The sequence below is a fragment of the Malaclemys terrapin genome, chromosome 3 (assembly GCF_027887155.1).
Source record: "Malaclemys terrapin pileata isolate rMalTer1 chromosome 3, rMalTer1.hap1, whole genome shotgun sequence".
NCBI classification, from domain to species: Eukaryota; Metazoa; Chordata; order Testudines; family Emydidae; genus Malaclemys; species Malaclemys terrapin.
Window position 1 is genome coordinate 171612009 of NC_071507.1, and position 23626 is coordinate 171635634.

Here is a 23626-nt window from a genome sequence, read left to right on the forward strand (position 1 = left end):
CTACTGCTATAATGAGTTTAGAAAGTGATGTAGCTAAAGCATTACAATCCCCTAGTGTGGTCTCTGGTAAAAAGGTGCTTGTATCAGAATTAACATATTGCTGTAAATTTAAAAATAAAGTTTGTAATGCTGGGGCTCGCGGCTTCAGCCCTATGGGGCACACCTGCCAGGGCTTGGGTTTTTGCCCTGCAGCAAGGTAGTAGGCCTTGAGCCTTCTGCCCCATGGGAGGCACCTGAACACCACCACCCTGCCAGAGGGCAGAAGCACCGAGCTCCCCTCCCCACCAATCTGTTAGGCAGAGAAGGGGGGCATGGTGGGCTCCGAGAGCTGCCCTTTAACTGTAAAAGGGCTGCATGTGGTTTGCAAGTCGCGGTTTGGCCACCTCTGCTATATACCACAATATTTCATATCTCCACCAACCTTCTGTTACTGATCACCACAGTAACACAATAGTACATCTGATGTGCATGTACATTCCCATTCCTCATTGGGAAGGATATGATCAAATTCCCTAAACAGGCTGTGTCAGACCTGCAGTCTGGGAAACATCTCAACAAGCCTGAAAATTAAGCATTGCTCTGTTTGGAATATACTTTACTGGTCATCAGTACATACAGCAGAGTGAGAGTTCAACCAAAAAGGATCTATTTAGATGCCACACTGATGCCAGGAGACAATATTAATATCGGCAATACCAGCATAGGTCTTTCATCACAATCAGGAACTTCTGCTAGTTGCAAAGCAGTGACCTAATTCACAGAAACGTTTTCAGCAAAGTCAGGCTGTCAGGGGACCTGGGGTGGCAATGTTATCTTTGAGTACAGAGGAAATCAGCTGTTATCTAGCCACAGGAGGATACCTGGGAATGTCAGTGTGTCTACCAATAGCACGTGTCTGAATTGTTCTGATGCTACTGTGCAGACAGTTACTTCTGAGGAGAAAGATGCAGAGGAGGGGCATGGAAGAGGAACTAAAGGGTCATGGTGGGGAAGAACAGGATATGGAGGAGGAGAATAAATTGACTTTTTCAGCACTACTAATTACTGCACAATACATAATGAGCTTCATGTGAAAAGCCTGATAGTAACTGTCATATTTACAAACAGAACACATGCTGCAGTTTTCGTGAAGAAGTCCTCTCCCCATCCCATTTCCCAAGTTCTTTTGCATTTCCCATTATCCTTTCCATCAGTGTGGCACTCTGTGCTTCATCCCCTTCCCTTTTGCCCCACATGCTGGATATTTAGGTTTGGAAGAAGAAGGAAGCAGAGGAGAACAGAGCTGCTCTGATTTCTCAAAGCACCCCCTTCGAGGGGGAGAAAGATGCTCTGCTCTGATCTCTTTATAGTACTCTGCTCCCCAACACATCCTGTAGCCCCTAAGGGGAGAGAAGGAACAGGAGCCAACAGGGGAACTGAGACTATGCTGAGCTAGCAGCATAGGAAGGAACCTGACCTCCATCCACTTCTCTCTCAATTTGTATAGTCAAAGGGTCTCCTGTAGGCTGAGTTGACAATACTGTTAAACTGGAGAGTTTTTGGGAGGGAGTTCTGTAGAATAGCTCAGAATTAATCATATACTTGTAGGACTGGAAGGGACCTCGAGAGGTCATCTGGTCCAGTCCCCTGCATTCTCGCCATAGTATACAGTTAGCCATGTATTAAATCACTTGTGATTTTTATTAACTCTTCTCACAGCTCTTAATTGCTATTATCCTAAACACAGCACAGAGCATCAGGATAAGGGTATTATTGGCAACACACCTGGCAACACCTGGTTGCCTGTGTGTTTCTACTATAGAGGCCCATTTCAAAGTACTTACACTTTTCTCAATATTGTACCTCTTTTACCTAAAATTAATATGTTCTCTTTTATAAAATTAAATCAAAAATTGCTTTGAAAACCATTGTTTCTGTTTCATTTTATTAAACAGCCCTAAAGCCTCAGTAGAAGATTAAATAAACTTAAAATTTGGCCTCAGAATAGGGACATAATTCCTAGATCATGGATGTATCTTTCATCTGATCAGTGAACACTGGATTTGAGTTGGATGAGTTTAAAAAATTGTCCTTTATGCCTGTACATTGGGTGAAAAGTGATAACATTATATAACCCAAAATTCCACCGACAGTTAATATGTATGTATATAGAGAGTAAGGTGAAACTCCCATTGAGTAGATAACATTTCATGTTTTCAATAAATGCACAAGTGTGCCAAACAAAGCACAATGAAATTTCAGGAGTACTAGGCAGAGGATTATGGAATATGATCTGTGAAACTGCATATGCGTGTGCAACCGTGAACTTCCCCAATGTGAATGGATGACAATATAGTAATTATAGGATCACTTATTTGTTTTCTCCAGCTTCCCTGTGTCACTTCACTCTTTGGCTAGTGAACTGAGCTAGGGTCCAAAGAATCCTTTCTTATTCATTGTGCTAATTGTATGGTGTGTCATGAATGAGGCTGTTGTCCACAGTACTGATCCATGGTACTGATTTAATGTATTCTACAAATATATTAGAAGCAAGAGGAAGACCAAGGACAGAGTAGGCCCGTTATTCAATGAGGGGAGGAAAGACAATATAAAAATATGTGAAAATGGCAGAGATGCTTAATGACTTCTTTGTTTCGGTTTTCACTAAGAAGGTTGGTGGTGATTGGACGTCTAACATAGTGAATGCCAGTGAAAATGAGATAGGATCAGAATCTAAAATAGGGAAAGAACAAGTCAAAAATTACTTAGACAAGTTGGATGTCTTCAAATCACCAGGGCCTGATGAAATACATCCTAAAATACTTAAGGAGCTGATTGAGGAGATATCTGAGCCATTAGCAATTATCTTTGAAAAGTCATGGAAGATGGGAGACATTCCAGAAGACTGGAAAAGGGCAAATATAGTGCCTATCTATAAGACAGGAAATAAGGACAACCCGGGGAATTACAGACAAGTCAGCTTAACTTCTGTACTTGGAAAGATAATGGAGCAAATAATTTAAGCAATCAATTTGCAAACACCTAGAAGATATTAAGGTGATAAATAACAGTCAGCACGGATTTGTCAAGAACAATCATGTCAAACCAACCTGACAGCAAGGTAGGCCTTGTGTATGGAAGGAAGCAGTAGATATGGTATATCTTGACTTTAGTAAGGCTTTTGATACTGTCTTGCATGACCGTCTCATATACAAACTAGGGAAATACAACAAAGATGGAGCTACTATAAGGTGGGTGCATAACTGGTTGGAAAATCATTCCCAGAGAATAGTTATCAGTGGTTCACAGTCATGGAAGGGTATAACAAGTGGGGTCCCACAGGGATCGGTTCTGGATCTGGTTCTGTTCAATATCTTCATCAATGATTTAGATAATGGCATAGAGAGTACACTTATAAAGTTTGCGACCGATACCAGGCTGGGAGGGGTTGCAAGTGTTTTGGAGGCAGGATTAAAATTCAAAATGATCTGGACAAACTGGAGAAATGGTCTGAAGTAAATAGGATGAAATTCAATAAAGACAAATGCAAAGTACTCCACTTAGGAAGGAACAATCAGTTGCTCACATACAAAATGGGAAATGACTGCCTAGGAAGGAGTACTGCAGAAAGGGATCTGGGGGTCATAGTGGATCACAAGCTAAATATGAGTCAACAGTGTAACTCTGTTGCAAAAGAAGCAAACATCATTCTGGGATGTATTAGCAGGAGTATTGTAAGGAAGACACGAGAAATAATTCTTCCGCTCTACTCCGCACTGATTAGGCCTCAACAGGAGTATTGTGTCTAGTTCTGGGTGCCACATTTCAGGAAAGATGAGGACAAATTGGAGAAAATCCAGAGAAGCGCAACAAAAATGATTAAAGGTCTAGAAAACATGACCTATGAGGGAAGATTGAAAAAATTGGGTTCGTTTAGTCTGGAGAAGAGAAGACTGAGAGGGGACATGATAACAGTTTTCAAGTACATAAAAGGTTGTTACAAGGAGGAGGGAGAAAAAAAATGTTCTTCTTAACCTCTGAGGATAGGACAAGAAGCAATGGGCTTAAATTACAGCAAGGGTTTAGGTTGGACATTAGGAAAAACTTCATAACTGTTAGAGTGGTTAAGCGCTGAAATAAATTGCCTAGTGAGATTGTGGAATCTCCATCATTGGGGAATGGTCTAGATAATACTTAGACCTGCCTTGAGTGCAGGCGACAGGACTAGATGACCTCTCAAGGTCCCTTCCAGTTCTATGATTTTATGGTAACCTTGCCACGAGTACATCCCAACTGCTATAAAATAAAAATTACAGTAATGATTTTTCTTCCTTCTCAGTCTGTAGGAGAAATAGGTTGATTAGTTTATAGGAGTCTTATACTTAGGGCAGTGAACTGAGTTCCAGGAGACTTGGTTCTGTCCCTACAACTACTGCAGTCTACATGTGCAATTTTGGACTAGTCATTTAATCTCTCTGTATTTAAGTTCTGTTTCTGCAGTATAGTAGTAATTACATTTCACTTAAAAGGAGTGAAATCTATCAAAAGTGTCAGGGAGGCATAGAAAAGTCTAAATCAACAAAACTCCATATTCGGTGCAGTCAGTTGAATGTTGTACAGCAAGAGAGATGTGCAGCTTTGCATTGAACAATGAACTAAAGAGAAATATTGAACAACTACCTTCATCTCTGTCTCATTCCAAATTGTGCACTGAGGCAAAACACCTAAGCACATTCTTAACTTCAAAGTGCTTAAACTCTTTGTTGAATTGGGGAGCAAGTGAGGAAGGTAATATGTATTGAAAGAGTGCATTTTAACGCCGTCACATGAGGGGCAGAGCTAAATTTATATAGGCAATCTTAATTTTGTCAGTTCCTGACTTTTGAGGGCTTCATTTTGCAACCTTAATTTTCTTTTAATGTTGTATTTTTGTATAGAAACGTATATAAATGTGTATTAAATATGTCCTTGATAATGAAATAATATGACAAATGATAGCATCAATATATTAATCATTCTGACTATTCTTTAATCTCTGTTTTTCTGCAGATGAAAATGGCAAATAAATGCTGCTCTCTATCAGACCAGGTAAGATTTTAATTGTATTGTCCATAAATATATACCATTAATTAAATCTCTTTAAAAATTGCTGGGAAAAAAATCTGCTCCGTGCAATTGCATTAGGATGCAAAAATTTTGGAGCTACATGTAGACATATACTCAGATTGCAAGTTCTAAATATACATTTTCTTTAGGCAAAACAGGTTTTAGATTCCGAGGGGCCCTACTTAACATAAAAGAATCTCATTAATTCACACTAGTAACTAAAAACATCTATTGCAGATTAACCCAGTTTGTAAATTAGAAAGTAAGCACAAACATAATAGTAAAAAGTAAGGGTACTCCATTACAAATGCACTCTCTTCATTTACTTTGAAAAGTATAATTTCAGTTTTCCTCCACAATTGTAATAGTCTAGCAAGTGCATTACATTCTGTTTTATACAAATATTGAAATCTTAGTAATATGATCTATCATTGCAGCAGCCTGCTATTAAATCCTTGCTGAGAAATGGGGAGTGACCACTTTTTGTTTTTATGAGTTGTTTTATGGGTTTTCAGACTGGTGAAGTGAGAATTAGCCAGGTTATACTTCTAGAATGGAAATGATGTTCATAAACTGAACTGTACTGCAATCAAAGGCTGATTCTAAAATCATTCTAAAACCTGTTAGAGTCAAACATAAGTTTGTTATGTAATTAACAACTCACACATTAGTTCATCTCTTACTTCGTTTTGTCATCTTGTTTGTAAAATCTTGTTGGGAGATTTATAGAAACTTTTAAGAGGTTTATCAAATTTCTAACCCACTAGCAATTTTTGTATCTAGGAAACCACTTCACTTTTCTTATAGGAGAATCAATGTTATGCAGAATTAAATGACTCGAGAGCTATTAAAGACTTTTAAGTGCAATAGGGAATGAGCCCAAAAGTTACATCAAAAACAAAATGAATGGATGTTCCATTGAAACTTTAGTTTCTCACATAGTTTGTCCTGGTGAAACAGCCTAATATGAATAACATATATAATTAACAATAGCAAAAAAAAATCATTGGAACTAGATGTCCGTTGCTAGATTATCTCTCGATTACTGATATTTAAGCAAATATTTGCAGAGAAGAATATGCATCTTAAGACTCGTTTTTGAAGTACTGCTATTTATTTAAATGACTATCCAAAAAGGGTTGATGAGTGATATTCTGTATAATTGGTTTGCCTACCTGTGGTACTATATCAATAACAAATACTACTAATCATGTAATTTGTGCTCCCATTGGTACCTAATGCACTTGGGAAGCACTTTTATGGATCTGTGTGGATGCTAAAATCAAGCATAGGCTCAATAATAGCATCTGTTTTATAACTTACTATGTGAAAGGTTGAATAAGAAATTCTGTTTGTATTTTATTAATTAGCAAAGGGGCAAATCTTGGACACTGCCTGTGCATGAAATTCCCATTGAAATCAACAGGAGTTTCACTGAAGGAGGGTTTGCAGGATTTGGTGCAAATGCTGTAGTTCAGGATATTAAAGGGATAAGGACAATGGGGCAGAGTTAAAGATGAGCTTTCCCCCTTAATTCCTGACTTTTGCAAGTGGTTGATTTCTTAATTTTAATGTTGCATCAATATGAATTTAGTACATATACCTTTGTTTTTCAAAAGAAATACTTTTCTCTGCAATATTTGATAGAGCAATGCTGATTCCATTCAAGATGCCAAACATATTATAAGAAACTAAATCAGAATATTAATTTTAAAAACAGCAAAAGCTAAGGTATGCCTATAAATGACTGTGCAAAAAGGGAAAAGAAAACGAAAATTATATAGAACTTGGCGAGATGAAGTGAATAAAAGAACAATATGACTTTGAAATGTGCTATGAAATTGAGCCCTAAAGAAATGTTCAACCAAATATGAAACTCTTGTGTACATTTCACCAGGGAATGTGGTTATTTGGACTTGGGAAAGAAAACTTTGCAGTAATAAATGAAAATGGTGGGCAGGAGAGGATTTGAGATGCTTAAGATTAATGGAGGCTATCAGTGCTAAACTACATAGGTTTGTGAATCTATACTGTTTCTTAGGGCATCTGACTGTAAAGTGGAATAAAACTTACAGGGAACGTGATGAAAAAAATATTTGAGAAACTGAAGGAGATTTGAAAAGCTACTTTGATGTGAATTTGTGGAAGGATATTTATGTATTTTAAGGCTTGGAAATACTTACAAAAATAAGATGGAAGCTTTCTGTGGAGTTTGCTTGTTTGTTTGTTTGTGATCATGAGCATTCCTGTATAGTTAGCTAGGGTATATGACTTTCATTTCTATTTCATTCTGCAACCACAGTTTTCCCCATGAGCTTTAAACCCCCAAGTTCATTTATCATATTATTGTCTTCTGAAGACTCTACCTATGCTTGCCCTGTCAGTGTAGGTACTCCACCTTTCCGACAGGTGGTAGCTGTGTCGATGGGAGAAGCCCTCTTGTCAGCATAGAGCTCTCTACACCGGGGGGTTAGGTCGGTACGTACTTCATCACACCTTCATTGTCACCTTCACTTTGCATTGGAACCTGAAATAAGACATTGCATCTGTGTTGAAAACCAACCTAATCTTAATGACAGCAGTTTATTCTAGACACTGTGTGCTCATGCTAGGGTGAGAAATGCCTTGGAGAGAACTGTGGTGTTGGGGACTATTCTTTTAGTGTCCGGACTTCCAGAGACGAAGTGGGGTATTGTAGAAGCTCATGTTGTTGTTATGCACAGTCAGTTGAAACAGGTAACAGAATAAAGCAGATCTTTTTTCTAGCACCTTAAGCACTGAAGGATCACTGAACATCACAGAGTATCAGGAGTAAAAAGGAACTAAGAAAATACCTAGACTGGAAGAATGGAGCAGTTAAAAGCTCCACCCAATGAAACTCTCTTGAAACATGGAAGATAACTGGAGAAGCTTTAAAGAGCACTTTATACTATATCTGCAAGCAATGGGTGCCAGCAAGAAAGATAACAGTGAGAAGGTAGCCGTATTTCTGATAATAGCTAGTTCTGAAGCACTTGGTATGTTTAATAGTTTTCAGTTAATTTAGGCAGGGGCTAACTATGAAACTGTACTACAAAAATTTGATGGGTACTGCACTTCACATCAAAATGAAACATGAGAGAGAGATTTTTAAACAGGTAGTACAAAAAGAAGGTGAAACCATAGAAGAGTTTGTTACTGATCTAAGGCTGAAGAGCTAATCTTGCAATTTTGGGGAGCTGAGTCTCTGACAAGAGGCCAGAATGTTGCTGGGATCTGGAATAAAATACTCAGAGATAGACTACTGGAAGAAGAAACCCTTAACAGAGCAATTAAAATTTGCCAAGCAAAGAAAGTTATGCAGTCCTTATGGAGGATGGACACTGCTCTGACACTATAGACATGATAGAGAATCCCAAATACTACATGAAAAGAATCATGAGGCAGAAAAACATGTGGACCTCAAAGTTGGAGTCAAGGAAAAACAGCAAATGGATTTACACACACTGTGGCAACCAAGCAGGAGTGGTGACTGAACATTTGCTAACTCCATTGTCTTATAAAAATCCTTGGAGTTACTTGGGACCAATAGATCACCAATAATGAGATCCTTGAAAGAACCGGCCTACAGTCTATGCACACTATGCTAGACATTCACAGGCTTTGCTGGATGGGACACATGGAGCACATGCCTCAAGATCATCTGCCATGCTCTATGGCCAACTTACCAACTGCCTGAGACACAGAGGAAGGCCAAAGCTCTGATACAGTGTCAAGGTCAAGCAAGGTCTCAAGAAATTTAGCATTCCCATTGAAAACTGGGAAAATCCTGCCCACAATAGCTGAGTTTGGAGAAGCCAGGATAAGGCTGGTACATCACCATGGAGAGCCATCAGAAAGCCCAGGCTGAGGCCCGCAGGTGAGCCAGGAAAAGAGTATTCAATTTCCATCTGGCAAGTGGACCTGTAGCCACTGTGGGAAGGTTTGCTGCTCATGCATCTTTTCCCATGCCATTGCTAAGAACTTCTGACAGACTAACTTTGTTGTGTCTCCTTTCATCTGTCAAGATGTTGGACAGCCCTGGCAATCAATGTGAGCCAAGACAATGTCTGGCATATAGGAAAAGATGCAAGAAATACAACGGACTAAATCACTTTGCAAGAATTTGCAAACACCAGAAGACTATGCACAGCATGGACAAAGAGGACAAGTGCTAGCTCAGCTGAAATATCCATAAGAGCAATGAACAATGTTGCAGTGGAAGCTGAAAGCAAATTAGACATTTATTAATTTTAAATTGAATGTGGGTGCAGAAGCCAGTGTGTGGCCAAAAACAGTGTAGTGTAGTTAGTACTAAAAGAAACATCACAGGTATTGGAGGGTAAAATTCAGGTCTTACAGTGGTAAGCTTATCCCCACTAATTTATGTCCCCAAAAGAGTTCCCTTTGTCTTAAAGAGGAGGCAAAAAGACCTCAATAGGCTCATTGCTCTGGGAATCATAGAGCAAGAGAAGAATTGACAGAGTGGGTACATTTGTTGGTCATTGTCAGGAGAAAAAAGATGGAACCCTTCACTTATGTAGAGATCCATAAGAATTACAAAAAATAATAATAAAGGGAACATTTTTGTACTAAATGCAAGGGGAGAAATTTTGGGGGTATGACTGGTGCTAATTATTTTTCTAGATTTAATGAATCAGCATGTTTCTGGTGGTGCTCTTAGAAAAACAGAGCATTGAGAGACCCTGCTTCAGTAAACTAAGGACATAAGAATGGCCACCCTGTGTCAGACCACTGGTCCATTTAGCCCAGCATTATGTCTTCCAGCAATGGCCAGTGCCCGTGTCAAGGCTGTATCCCCACTTTGAACTTTAGGGTACAAATGTAGGGGCCTGCATGAAAACTTCTAAGCTTAACTACCAGCTTAGCCCTGGTCCGCTGCCACCATTTCCAATGGATTCCCTCCCTGGGAAGCCTTGAAAAACCTTCACCAATTCCCTGGTGAATACAGATCCAAACCCCTTGGATCTTAAAACAAGGAGAAATTAACCATCCCCCCTTCTTCCTCCCACCAACTCCTGGTGAATCAAGATCCAAACTCCTTGGATCTTAAAACAAGGAAAAATCAATCAGGTTCTTAAAAAAGAAGGCTTTTAATTAAAGAAAAAGGTAAAAATCATCTCTGTAAAATCAGGATGAAAATTAATCTTACAGGGTAATCAAACTTAAAGAGCTCAGAGGACTCCCCTCTAGTCTTAGGTTCAAAGTACAGCAAACAAAGATAAACACTCTAGTAAAAGGTACATTTACAAGTTGAGAAAACAAAGGAAAACTAACACGCCTTGCCTGGCTATTTACTTACAAGTTTGAAATAGGAGAGACTTGTTTAGAAAGATGTGGAGAACCTGGATTGATGTCTGGTCCCTCTCAGTCCCGAGAGCGAACGCACTCCCAAACAAAGAACACAAACAAAAGCCTTCCCCCACCCCAAGATTTGAAAATATCTTGTCCCCTTATTGGTCCTTTAGGTCAGATGCCAGCCAGGTTACCTGAGCTTCTTAACCCTTTACAGGGAAAAGGATTTTGGAGTCTCTGGCCAGAAGGGATTTTATAGTACTGTACACAGGACAGCTGTTACCCTTCCCTTTATAGTTATGACAGCCCGATGTTTCAGAGGGAATGAAAAGAACAGGGCAATGTGTTGAATGATTGTCCAGTCCGAACTTCTGGCAGCAAGAGGTTTAGGGACACACAGAAAATGGAGTTGCATACCAGAACATCTCGGCTTATAGTATTTGATGGGCCTATCCTCCATGAACTTATAGAATTCTGTTTTGACCCAGTTATCCTTTCGGCCTTCACTGGCAATGAGTTCCACAGGATGACTGTGTGTTGTGTGAAGAAGTACTTCCTTTTGCTTGTTTTAAACCTGCTGCCTATTAATTTAATTGGGTGACCCCTGGTGCTTGTTTTATGTGAAGGGGAAATAACTTTCCCATTCACTTTCACCACATCATTCATGATTTTATAGACCTCTTTCATATCGCCCTGTGGTGATGTGCCCACCCCACATAAGGCCTGGAGGAGTTAAAGTAGCTAGGCAGGCCAATTAATTACCCAGGATGCACCTGAGACAGGGAGCAGGCCACTAATTGGAAATGGGCTCAGCTGGGCAGGAACAAGAAGGGCCTGCATAAAGCCCAGGAACTGTGAGAAGCAGCAGGCTGCAAGAAAGTAGTCTATAGGGAGGAGGGAGCTTGGGCAGGCAAACCCAGAAAGGGGGGGAAGCCAGATAAGTAAGAAGAAGCCCAGAGAAACAGCAGAAGCCCAGGTGTAGAACTGTACAGACCTTGGCTTGTTATAGGGTTCCTGGGCTGGAGGGCCAAGCCAAGAACAAGAAGCTGCAGCTCTGGGAGTGAGAAGGGCCTCAGAGTGAAAGAGATGATGAGTAGAGACACCGCCAGAGGAGGGCAGAGCCTTGCAAGAGCTAATCCCCAGAGCTGCCAGGAGGAGGTGCCACATGCAGTGAGTGGATCCCATGACACCCCCATTAGTTGTCTCTTTTTTAAACTGAACAGTCCCAGTCTTGTTAACCATTCCTCATATGGAAGCTGTTGCTCTTCTCTGTAACTTTTCCAATTCTCGTATATGGGGTGTCAAGAACTGTATGCAATATTCAAGGTGTGGGGATTCCATGGATGTATATAGTAGCATTATGATATTTGATACGCTATTTTATTATCTATTTGTTTCTCAATGGTTCCTAATATTCTGTTAGCTTCTTTTGACTGCTGCTGCACAATATTTTCAAAGAAGTATCCACATTGGCTCCAAGATCTCTTTTTTGAGTAGTAACAGCTAATTTAGATCCCATCATTTTGTATATTTAGTTGGAATTATATTATATGTGCAGTACTTTGCACTTATCAACATGGAATTTCATCTGCCATTTTGTTGCCCAGTCACCCAGTTTAGTGAGATTCCTTTGTAACTCTTTGCAGTCAGCTTTAGACTTCACTATCTTGAGTAATTTTTTAGTATCTGCAAATTTTGCCACCTCACTGTTCACCATTTTTAAGATCATTTATGAATATGTTGAACAGATCCCTGGAGGACTTTCCTTTTACCTACCCATTTTTTCCTACACTTTGTTTCCTATCTTTAAATCAGTTACTGGGCCTTGAGAAGACCTTCCCTTGTATCCCATTACTGCTTAGTTTGCTTAAGAGCCTTTGATGTGGGACCTTGTGAAAGGCTTTCTGAAAGTCCAAATGTTCTATATCAACTGGATCACCCTTGTCTACATGCTTGATGACACCCTCAAAGAATTCTAATAGATTGGTAAGGCATGATTTCCTTTTACAAAAGCCGTGTTGACCTTTCACCAACATACTGTGTTCATCTCTGAGCCTGCTAATTCTATTCTTTGCGAAACTTTACTAGACAGCTGTATGGATTGTGTTCAGTGCCCAAGTGTCTCACCACACAATGCAACAAATTGTTGATAGAGTGGAGGATACTAGGGTTTATATAGATGATATTTTGACTTGAGGAAAACCAATAGACACAGATGACCAGAGGACCCAGGCAGCTTTGGAAACAGCAAGAGTTGCTAGGCGAAAGCTAAACAAACAAAAATGACATACCTGGGAGAGAAGTTAACACAGCAAGATGAGGCCATCACTAACATGCCTGCCACAACAGATAAGGAAGGAGTACAGAGCTTCCTTGGAATTGTGAACTATGTAAGGAAAGCCAAATCTAACTGCCTAAATCAGCAACTTGAGAACATCACAGTGCAATGATGTCCAATGGACAAGGAATGCAAATCTTAATACAGAGTTTGAGAAACAGAAGGATTTAATTAGAGGCCTCAGTCCTGACAGTCAGCATAGACCTAAGCTGTCGAGGGATGTCTCCAAGGAAGATATTGGTGTAGTCCTCATACAATAGTTTGGTTAATACTGGAGACCTAGTGGCTTATGCATCAGGCCGCGGGCTCTGCAGCTGCGCTGCCCAGCAAGAGCTCGCTGCCCCACCACCCAGAGCATTGCACCGGTGGCGCAGGGAGCTGAGGCTGTGGGAGAAGGGGAACAGTGGGGGGAGAGGCTGGGGGCTAGCCTCCTGGGCCAGGAGCTCAGGGGCCGGACAGGAGGGTCCCGCGGGCCGTAGTTTGCCCACCGCTGCTCTAGAGCATTTGACAAAAGTGCAACAGAGCAAATTCCCGAGCTTGATTTTGTGTGTATCCTGTTTCAGATGAAAAGTGGACTGTGATCACCAGAGTTGCTTGCTCAGGATAAGACCCTGCAGAAAGTAATTAAGGCTACTAGCACAAGTTAGGCAGGACAGTCGGTTCCTGGTCCCTATTATCAATGTAAGGGAGAGCTCTCAATACTAGATGGGATTTTGTTTAAAGACACCTACTAGATGATTCCTAAGCTAATACCAAAAAAAAATGTTTAAAAGGATATATGAAGGTCATTTAGGGATTGAGAAATCTAAAAGAATTGTATATGGCCTCAAATGAACAGCAACAATGAGAATACTATTAAGATTTAATCTCACATGCCAAAAAATAGAGGCCAAGTCAACCAAAAACTATGTTGGTGGCAGAGGAAAAATTTGCCTATTGGAACAAAAAAGTAGGCATAATTTGTTTGCTGGAAAAAAAACACGTACTTATGCTAGATTATGATTCTCACTTCCCTGTGATTCTCACTTGCAAGATGATAGTGCATATCAAGTCTGTTTTTGCTGAACATGGTATACCTCACTTAGTAATGTCTGAAAATGGGCCACAGTTTAGTTGGCTTGAGTTTAAGCACTTCACAGTGAACTACAAGTTGAGACATGTAACCATTAGTCCCTATTATCCCAAATCCAACGAGGTGGTGGAAAATAGTGTCAGAATAATAAAACATCTTCTAAAAAATACTAGAGTCAGACTCTGATCTGTATTTAGCACTGTTAAATTACAGAAAGGCATACCAGTGAAGCTTGGGTTATCTACTGACATCTTGTTCAATATGGAAAACAAGAATGCCGGCACTATTACAAACTGAGTTCAGAGTCACTGGAGACTTGCAGATGTACAGAGAGAAGTAAGACAAAATAAAACAATCAGTATGATTTGGAGTCAGGGGAGCTGCCACCACTTCATGTAAATGACACTGTGCATATCTATGATGGGAAACAATGGTCTCAAACAGCAGTGGTTTCACAAGAGATTGCCCCATAGTCATATCAGGTTCTCACCCTAATGGACCATACAAAGGAGAAATAGGTGATACCTCCAAATCCCAGTCTGCTGTTTTACCCAAGAGGGCCTCAGACAGGCAACAACCATAGCAGGTTGAGCCAATGGAGGCCCCAGACTTAAAACGACTGGAACAAATAGACTCCCCTCCTCCTGACAGCAGCAGTGCTGATGTTTGAAGGGAGCACTGCAGATCCAAGTGACAGCACAGGGCACCTCAAAGACAATTAAATATTTTCAGTAAGTTTAGTTACAGATTGCATATATGCATTTGTAATTGTGTTATATTAATGTTGGTTTTTAAAATGATATTGTTAAGTTTTGGTTGGAAGGTATGATGTGCCTTTAAGGGCTGAGCTTCCCAGACAGAATCTGGGGCACTGCAGAAGCTCATGTTGTTGTTTTCGTGCACAGCCAGTTGGAATCCATCAGAGAATAAAGCAGATCTTTTTGAAGGACATGGAGCACTGAGTGATCACTGAACACCACAGTGGCTAACAATAAGAGCACCATCAAGGACCATTGACCATTTTCCACACATCTGTCACACTCTAGTGCTTTCAAGAGTGAAGTGTCTGTTGTTAAGAAATTCATTTGCTAAGTCTGTGTTTCTTGCTTTCCTGCCACGTTGTCCCTGAAAAGTGTAAGTAGGAACCAGAGCTCCCACAGTTCGGTGTACTCTGGGAAAATGTGCTTACGCAACTAGGGCCTCACGAGGGCTAAGCACTAGGATCTAAGGCAGCCAAACTATGGGGTCCCACTGTCAAAGAAGGGTAACAGACATGGGGTCTGATTCTGGAGTGTGCTTCAGAGACCCAGAGCTAGGAACAGTAACCTGGCCCCAGGAATTTTTCACATGGTATGACCTGAGGCTCCCTGCTGCCCCTCTCCCAGATGGCTCCCCCCATACAGGCACTCATTGCAGCTCCCCATACTTGTAGCAGGTCTTGAGGCTGCTGCTGAATGAACCCTGTGGTTAGAGTAGAGGGGACATGGGCTGCTGGAAGCAGGGAAAGGTCTGGCAGGCCTCTGGGAGAGGAGCTCTGGCGCAGGAGCTGTCCCCAAGGCTGCAGCAAGAAGGAGCAGTGCTGGCTACCTCACTGCCTACTCAGGTTTGGCCCTATGGACTCTCCATCACAATGGGGCCAAAAATGATTGAGTGGCATTGCAACCTGGTGCTTGGGAGTCACAGCACTGCTCAGGTTTGATCCCGAAGTCCCCCCCACCCCATCATGACAGATGGGCTGCAGAGCCTAGACTGAGTGGGCAGTGGGGTGGCCAGTGCTCTTTCTCTTTGCCACTGCCATTGGGAGGGCCCAGTAGTGATGACTTGGTGCCCTTGCCAATGCTATACCCTATGTGTAATGTGCATATGACTGCGGGCACCACTGCCAGTCACTACCCAGGCCCAGGGGGCTTAGAATCATATGGGATCCAGTGGTTGGGTCCTCTCACAATTATTGTATTAATCTCAAGGGCCAAAAGAATTAAATGTGTTTATAAACTCTTTCATTGTCCAACATTAAAACAATGATATTTAGGTCCATTTTTTTTTCTGCCGAGGCTGTGGTTTACTCACTTTCTTGGCAAACACCCAAAAGTGTTCAGTCTAATTTGAACGTTTATTGATCAAACACAAGAAAGCACATGAAATGAAATAAGCATGTACACTGAAACTGAAATACTAGGGAGAGAGAGGGGTTATTTAAGTTACATGCCTCTGTCAACACAAGAACAAATGGATATAAACTGGCAATCAACAAGTTTAGGCTTGAAATTAGACAAAGGTTTCTAACCATCAGAGGAGTGAAGTTCTAGAGCAGTCAGCCACTGAAAGCAGTCGCCTACTGGGGGCAAAAAACCTAACTGGCTTCAAGACGAAGGTTGAAAAGTTTATGGAGGGGATGATATGACAAGACTGCCTACAGTGGGATGTAGCCAATCTGTGACTGCTAGCAGCAAAGATCCACAACGGCTGGTGATGGGGCACTAGACAGGGAGGGATCTGAATTACAACAGCGTATTCTCTCCCAAGTGTCTGGCTGTTGGGTCTTGCCCACATGCTCAGGGTTTAACTGACTGCCATATTTGGTGTCAGGAAGGAATTTTCCCCCAGGTTAGATTGGCAGAGACCCTGGGTTTTTGCCTTTCTATGGAGCATGGGTCACTTGCTGATTTAAACTAGAGTAAATGGTGGATTCGATGTAACTTGAAGTAATCAAAATATGATTTGAGGACTTCAGTGACTCAGCCACAGGTTATGGATCTATTACAGGAGTGGGTGGGTGAGGTTCTGTGGCCTGCAATGTGCAGGAGGTCAGACAAGATGATCATGATGGTCACTTCTGGCCTTAACGTCTGTGAGTCTATGAAACTGAGTGATTATGCAAAATAAATTAAATCAAAACCTGTTAGAGTCTCTCTCGTTTTGGAAGCAAAATATCAGTCTTTTATTTTCATTAACAGCTGTTTTTTGATTAAAAGGAAAAAGGTTAATTTTACGTTGTCCTGATGTGTGAAGGGTATTCACATGTCCTGTTTTTAACAGACAGAACAGATGAAAAGTGGAGAAGAGACAGGATAGAAAAGGGAGTGGGAGGGGCTATGGCTTTTTTGATATTTTTGAAACCCTGAATCCATTACAAATGGATGCTTTAGCTGGCATTTTGACCATGATGCCTGTTGCTTGGCCATGGTTCACTTTCCAGTCAGGGAAATCATTTGGTTGGATCTTTTCTCCTGACATAGGCCCACTCATCCTACTGTGCTAATGTAGTTCAGTTGATTTCAAAATTTGATGAAAAACCAAGAGAGTGAGAGATAAGACAAGAGGAAAGAAGAGGAGCAGAAGGTAACACAAAAGAAAGGGAAACAGAACAGGATCTTACACACATCTGTGCTGCTGGCAATTAAGTATTCCCACTGATGGGCTGTGGACTGGATGTCATGATAATATGATGACTTTCACAACTCTCAGGAGAAAAACAAAGTTTCTTAAACAAAGCAAGGCCTAATGGACTTCTTCTCAGGAAGAAAGTTTTTAGATTTTTATCTGTTTCCTCTGTCTTGGGATTTAGGAAGATGAAATGAATTGAGATGAGCTGACATGGGTTGGGAAGATGAGATTTTTTTCAGTCTCTTTTTTAAAGATCTCCAATGTGGAAAAGTGGGTGACATAGTTCATGCCCTCATTATTTTGTCCACCAATTAGGCCGGACACCAATTTTGGTCCATTAATTTTTGGACCCCATAATTTCTGGACCCCATATCTTCTTGTTTATGAAGTCCAATCTGAACACAGTCCTTGAATCATATCAATAGGCCTTTTTTTATCTGGACTAATCTAGTCTCCCTGTTTGGTTTTCTTGCATTTGTTCATAATATTCATCATTGAAAACAACTTGACCTATTTTCCATGGTTAATTCCCAAGCTGGCCAAAAAAAAAAAAAAAAAAGCCATAAGTTATTGTGACATCTTATAAACTTTGACATACTTTTTACATTTAAGCTTACAATTAGGGTAAAGTTTTAGGCCCAGAAATCATAAGACAACAGACCAGTGCCTGTCCAGGAATGGGGATTGAGCCAGATTGTAACATATACTGTACTAAATTTTGTTGGACATGTAGGATACTTATAATTACCATTGTCCAAACATTATCACCTTCTGATTCCGCTTGATATAATTTATCATACTGTTCCAGAAACTGGAAAGCACTTGAGTGTATTATCAGGAGGCAATAAGATTTGTTACTCAATTTCCAAAAAGACACACATCATTGGAACACTGCATATTTTTTTATGAAACATTAAATTAGATACTTTTCTGTACACAGAATCATCTGTAGGGATTTTTATAGGCTATTAGGAGTTACTGTCCTACTGTCTCATTGAAACTGTAAAATTGTGCAATTTCTTCTCCACATTAATAGAGCAGTATTGATCAAGTGTTCATCCAGTATTTATCATTTTAGTTTGTGCTCTAAAGCACATGTACAGGGTATTCCCAATAGCTCTATTTGCAGTTTGATTTTATTTTCCAGTTTTGGAGTTAAGGAGGTGTACTCTAAGAGGTGCTCGCTTGTGACCTGTCAGGGCAAGACTCACCCCACTGCAGTCCCCTGGGGTTGCCCTACACAGATCCGGTGTCATGATGCCTTTGCCTTTCTCTCATTTTTCATGAGCCCAGTTGTCCCACCATCCAATGGCTTGTCTAGATAGCAATCTGTATGGATACAGAGATTTAGAACCTGGGTTGTGGGAATCAGAGTGACCAATGACAGCACAGTTGATATATTTCAGCTGCCTCAAAAATAGTGGATTCTCATCTGCAGCCATTCCACACATGAAATTCCTATTAATTTATATCGAAATTTCTCATACTAATTGGTTCCATTGGTTAAAATAATATCCGGTCTGCAATGTTAATATGGGTTAGTGTACATTTAAATTACACTATGCTAAATCAAGGAAGTGCTTTCTGATTCTTCTCTTCTCTTCATCCTGGGGATCCTTGTTTAGAATGATTTATTGTCCTTTTAGGACCTGATCCAAGGCCTATTGTAGTCAATAGTACGACTCTCATTGAAGTCAGTGGGCTCTTTGCATCAGACCTTTAGCATCTGTCATTTGGCAAAATAATCACAGAGAGAGTCACTTTCTTCTGACACTGAACAAGGAACTTTATTAGTATTAGCCTTAAGGCTTCTCTCTGTAGCTCCGTCACTATAGAACGACTGCTTAGAAGCTTCCCAAGCCCCTTCCTGCTAGGCTTCCTGCTACAGATTTAAAGAAATAGTGTGCACATCTTCATAGCATTAATCTCTTTTTTCTCATTTTCTTACAATAAACGCAAATGATTTCTGAATATATAAAATGTTGCGAAAATCAGCTTCTTCTAGTTGTTAAATTAGAAAGGTCCTAGGAATACAGTCCTAGGACTTATGCACTAAGAATGTGAAATATTGATATAGAACATGTCTGACGCCCAGTTAGGTGTAGAAGAGCCATTCAGGGTATAACTACACTGCAAAAACAAGACCTGCAGCAGCAAGTCTGCAGCCCGGGTCAACTAACGTGGGCTTGCACTACAGCTCTAAAAATAGCAGTGTAGATGTTTGGGCTTGGACTGGAGCCTGGGCTCTGAGACCCCCCCCTCCTCCAATCACTGGGGTTGAGAGCCCAAGCTCAAATGTCTGCACTGCTATTTTTAGCCTCATAGCATAAGCCCTTCATGCTGAGTCAGTTGACCCAGTCTCTGAGACTCGCTGCCGCAGGTCTTTTTTGCAGTGGAGACAAACCCTAACTGGCTGTTCTACACCCAACTGGGCATCAGACATGTTCTATATCAATATTTCCCATTCTTAATGCATAAATTTCTGGGGGTTAGATTTAAAATCTGTCTTGATAATTGCCCCTACTTTGTTTATGTGAAGAACAATTTCACAATTCTTCATGAAATTCTCTTGATCATCTTTACTGATTTTCTGGGAACTCAAGTCTCAGTGAAAATAAAAATTAATTGTAATGACAAATTAGTAACACTTCAAAGCACTGGACAAATATTAGCTACTACTCACTTAGGTATGTTTAATCCTCACAATAACTCTGTGCTATAGATAGCTATTAATAGCCTCATTTTACAGATGAGGAACTGCAAAGAAAAAAGGTTGTGACTTGGAAAAATCCACACAACAAATTGGCACATACACCTCTTATATAATGCAACCCGATATAACACGAATTCGGATATAATGCAGTAAAGCAGCTCTCCGGGACGGGGAGGCAGGGCTGCGCGCTCCGGCGGATCAAAGCAAGTTCAATATAACGCAGCTTCACCTATAACGCAGTAAGATTTTTTGGCTTCCGAGGACAGCGTTATACCGGGGTAGAAGTGTATTTGACACAGGAAATCTTAGCTTGCAGTTCTGTGATTTCACTAGATCGCGCTTTCTTCACTCAGATAAATGAGAGACTACTGAGTTTCAGAAAATACTCACAAACTTCTGGTCATGTGAATTAACATTCCAGAAATCTCTCCTCATATCAGAGAGATATTGGCGTTCATAAGTCAGCTGATATTGGCTCACATTTTTGAAGTTGCAAAGCATCACAGCACTAAGCCCCCCTCCCCCCAATTCCCTGTGGAGAAAAACCCACATTGGAGGCTGGAAACTGGGAGTTCTCCTAACATTTTCTCTGTACTCTTCTGTCAAGGGGAGGGAGATTCAGCCTCCAGATGCTTTGGATCATGGAAGAGCTGCTAGATGAGATAGCTGCCTGCACAAAGATCTGTTCCTCCACATTGCCTCTGGACATGCTGTCCCTCCACTCAGCAGCATGGCACTGGACTCTCCCCTTGGCATCTCTTCCACTGGGAGCTTCCCCAGCCAAAATTGGAATCAAACAAAACCTAATACTTTTGCACAGCATGCATGTGTGGTCCTTTATATATATCTAAAGAAAGCAGGGGTTTTGCTTTCTACTTCTGTGCCTCTCTTGGTCAAGTTGGGATTGAGGAAATCTTCATTTTCTTCACTGTGGAGGAGGAGATGGTAATCTGAGCCTTTGATTAGTCAAGAGGAGAACAACTTTTTAGGTTTACTTTTTGCTGCTTTTAGTACTGCTAAAATAAATAGATAAATCTAAGAAAAAGAACATAACCAAGGGCCAACTTTGCCATGCCTATTCAGATTGAATAGTACCTTACTTCACAAGTTGCCTTATTGATTTAAAATAAGTTAGTTACCACTCAACCTTAGTAAGCAGAATCTGGCCTCAAGTAATGTGCAAGACATAGGAAGAAATAAAGATCAGAAATCACAAACAATTAAATAGATTAAGACCACAGACTGATGAGATACTAACCACAGTCTGGGAAAGAGGGAGCATAAACAGAACAGAAATAAACCTAGGTTACATGAAAATAATAAGAACGAACATTTACACTCAATTTGGAAAATTAATTCTGATTTCTGGTAGAAAGTACATCAAAGCATGACTTGCATGAGAATTAAATAGCAAACACACAGTGGTTGGGACTGCGAGGTATTAGCAAGGGAAAATGTTAGGGGAAAATACAGAGGAGGGAAATAAAACTACAAAGAGATAAAAGGTTGTGACCATCTTTGTCAAAACAAAGACTATTTATGATTTAGTTCAAAAACATTTTCTACAGATTGAACTGAACAAAAAGGGATTAGAGAGGAGAAACATACTTAGATTCCGATACTCTGAATCTTGTTTTGTTGGTATCCAACCTATGTGATCTCCAGAATATGACAGATGAGCTTAACCATGAAAACTGGAAAAAAGGACTTTCCATTGTCAAGGCTGATTCCCCACTCTGGCACTCTGAGTGCAAAAGGTGGGGGCCTGCAAGGATTTTAAAATTAATATCTGCCACTCCAGGCTTGTATTACACTCCCAAGGTTACAGCTTTCTCTGACCTCGGATTGGTAGATGCTGCCACCACCCAAGTGCAGAATCCCTTTCAGAGCCCAGGAAGACGCACTTGGGAATTCCTCCCTGTGAGGTATCCTCAAACCCTTTCATCCCCCTCTGGGGAAAAGCTGAGAAAGAAAATAAAGGAAATTAGCTGTTGCCACCAGCTAATTAAACAACATATACACAAACCTCTTAGGACACCAAAAATCCAAATCTGTTCTTAAAAAAGGGAAATTTTATTAAAAACAAAAAGAAAGAAAATACATCTGGAATTTAGGCTTTTGCTGGATTTTTAAGGAGCAATTCCAAAAATTAAGCACCCAAAATAGCTTTCTTGGGGGTTCAGCTTAAAGGTTTCAAGCAAACAAAAGCATCTGGGGTTAGCACAGAGGAGAGCCACAAGCCAGAATAAAAAAAAAATGGAGATATCCCATCTCCTAGAACTGGAAGGGACCTTGAAAGGTCATCAAGTCCAGCCCCCTGCCTTCACTAGCAGGACCAAGTACTGATTTTGCCCCAGATTCCCAAGTGGCCCCCTCAAGGATTGAACTCACAACCCTGGGTTTAGCAGGCCAATGCTCAAACCACTGAGCTATCCCTCCCCCCCAAGAAATAAACCTGATCGTGTCTACCTAAACATTCCCTGTCCCAATGATTCCTTCTAGGTATGGAAGATAATTTTTCATACCAGTTCAATTTCTGCTTATAGCATTGCTGCTCTTTGTCTTCGCTCTTTCCCGGAGAACCACAACACACCGACAAAGGGAATTCCCCGCACCCCCCATTTTAAGAAGTTCTAGCCCTTCCATTGGCTCTTTTGGTCAGGTGCCCACTCCTTTTCCTTTACCTGGGCTACTTTTTAACCCCTTACAGGTAAAGCAAGCAGAGAACAGCCACCAAGAGGGACTTTATAGCTAACTGGCTGGCTGGCTGGGTGTCCATAAAAGGGAGCTACCTCTCCCCTGGCCCCCCCTTCATTCATCACACCCATTATTGGATGTATAAGGGAATTTTCACTGAACAGTAACAGGAGAAAATAAGCCTTAAAGGAAAAGTTTGAGTGCATTAAAATGCCACAATATTTGTCAGACTTGTGTTTTGTACTTACTGGACCTGATTTGGAGCCACACTCTGAAAGCTTTTCATTGTTCCTCTAGTATAAAGCAGCCCTAAACTAATTTGATTCATTCTACATAGGCTCTCCCATGCATAGGGTGACTTTTGGGTTTTATAGACGCCACTATAGCTAATCCTTTGCTATTAGTGTACAGAGTGTGGCTGGGACTCCCTTGCATCCTGGTAATGACCAATTGTCATGAGGCTGGTTGCAGCAAGTACAAATTGTTTCTCAAATGTGCATGAAGCAGAGCAACACCAGGATAAGAAAAGGACTCCTCTGTGCAACCCTCCCTCCACTGTATTTGACTACTCCATAGCTGCTGTTGAAGATCTGGCCTTGTATATGCTAATATTATTGATATACTGATACATGATCTTAGTATTACAGAAACATATTATGACTTTTGGAGAGTGAACAAGTTCTGTGTATTATATTTTTATAAATATTGTGTGCACTTAGTTTACCTGTGTGATATTATCCTGCCCGAATACATAAACTTAACTCAAAAGGAGGCTGTAAGTGGAACACCAACAGGAAACTAAACAATGGCAAAGAGAAGGTGCTGTCATAGGGAATACCAAGAGTTCTTGGGGAAATCATTAAGTGGGAAATAATCACTGGTCTGTCACCCACTAGGATGGCAAAGTTTACTCTTCCCAGGCTGATTTTAGTATCGAAAGGTATACTAAACCTTGAAGATGCTCGCCTAGGCAGGAAAGGGATGGAGAGGGAGGAGAAGA

At 40.8% G+C, this 23626-nt stretch overlaps 1 protein-coding gene across 5 annotated transcripts in view; it reads left to right on the forward strand.

The window, feature by feature from the left end:
• Nucleotides 1-23626, forward strand: part of SNTG2 (syntrophin gamma 2) — a 461693-nt gene that overhangs the window by 350127 nt on the left and 87940 nt on the right. For all 5 annotated transcript variants that reach the window (XM_054024597.1, XM_054024598.1, XM_054024601.1 and 2 more), the window contains one exon: nt 5029-5067. In XM_054024597.1, coding sequence (XP_053880572.1) covers nt 5029-5067 — 39 coding nt within the window. The remainder of the gene's footprint in view (nt 1-5028; nt 5068-23626) is intronic.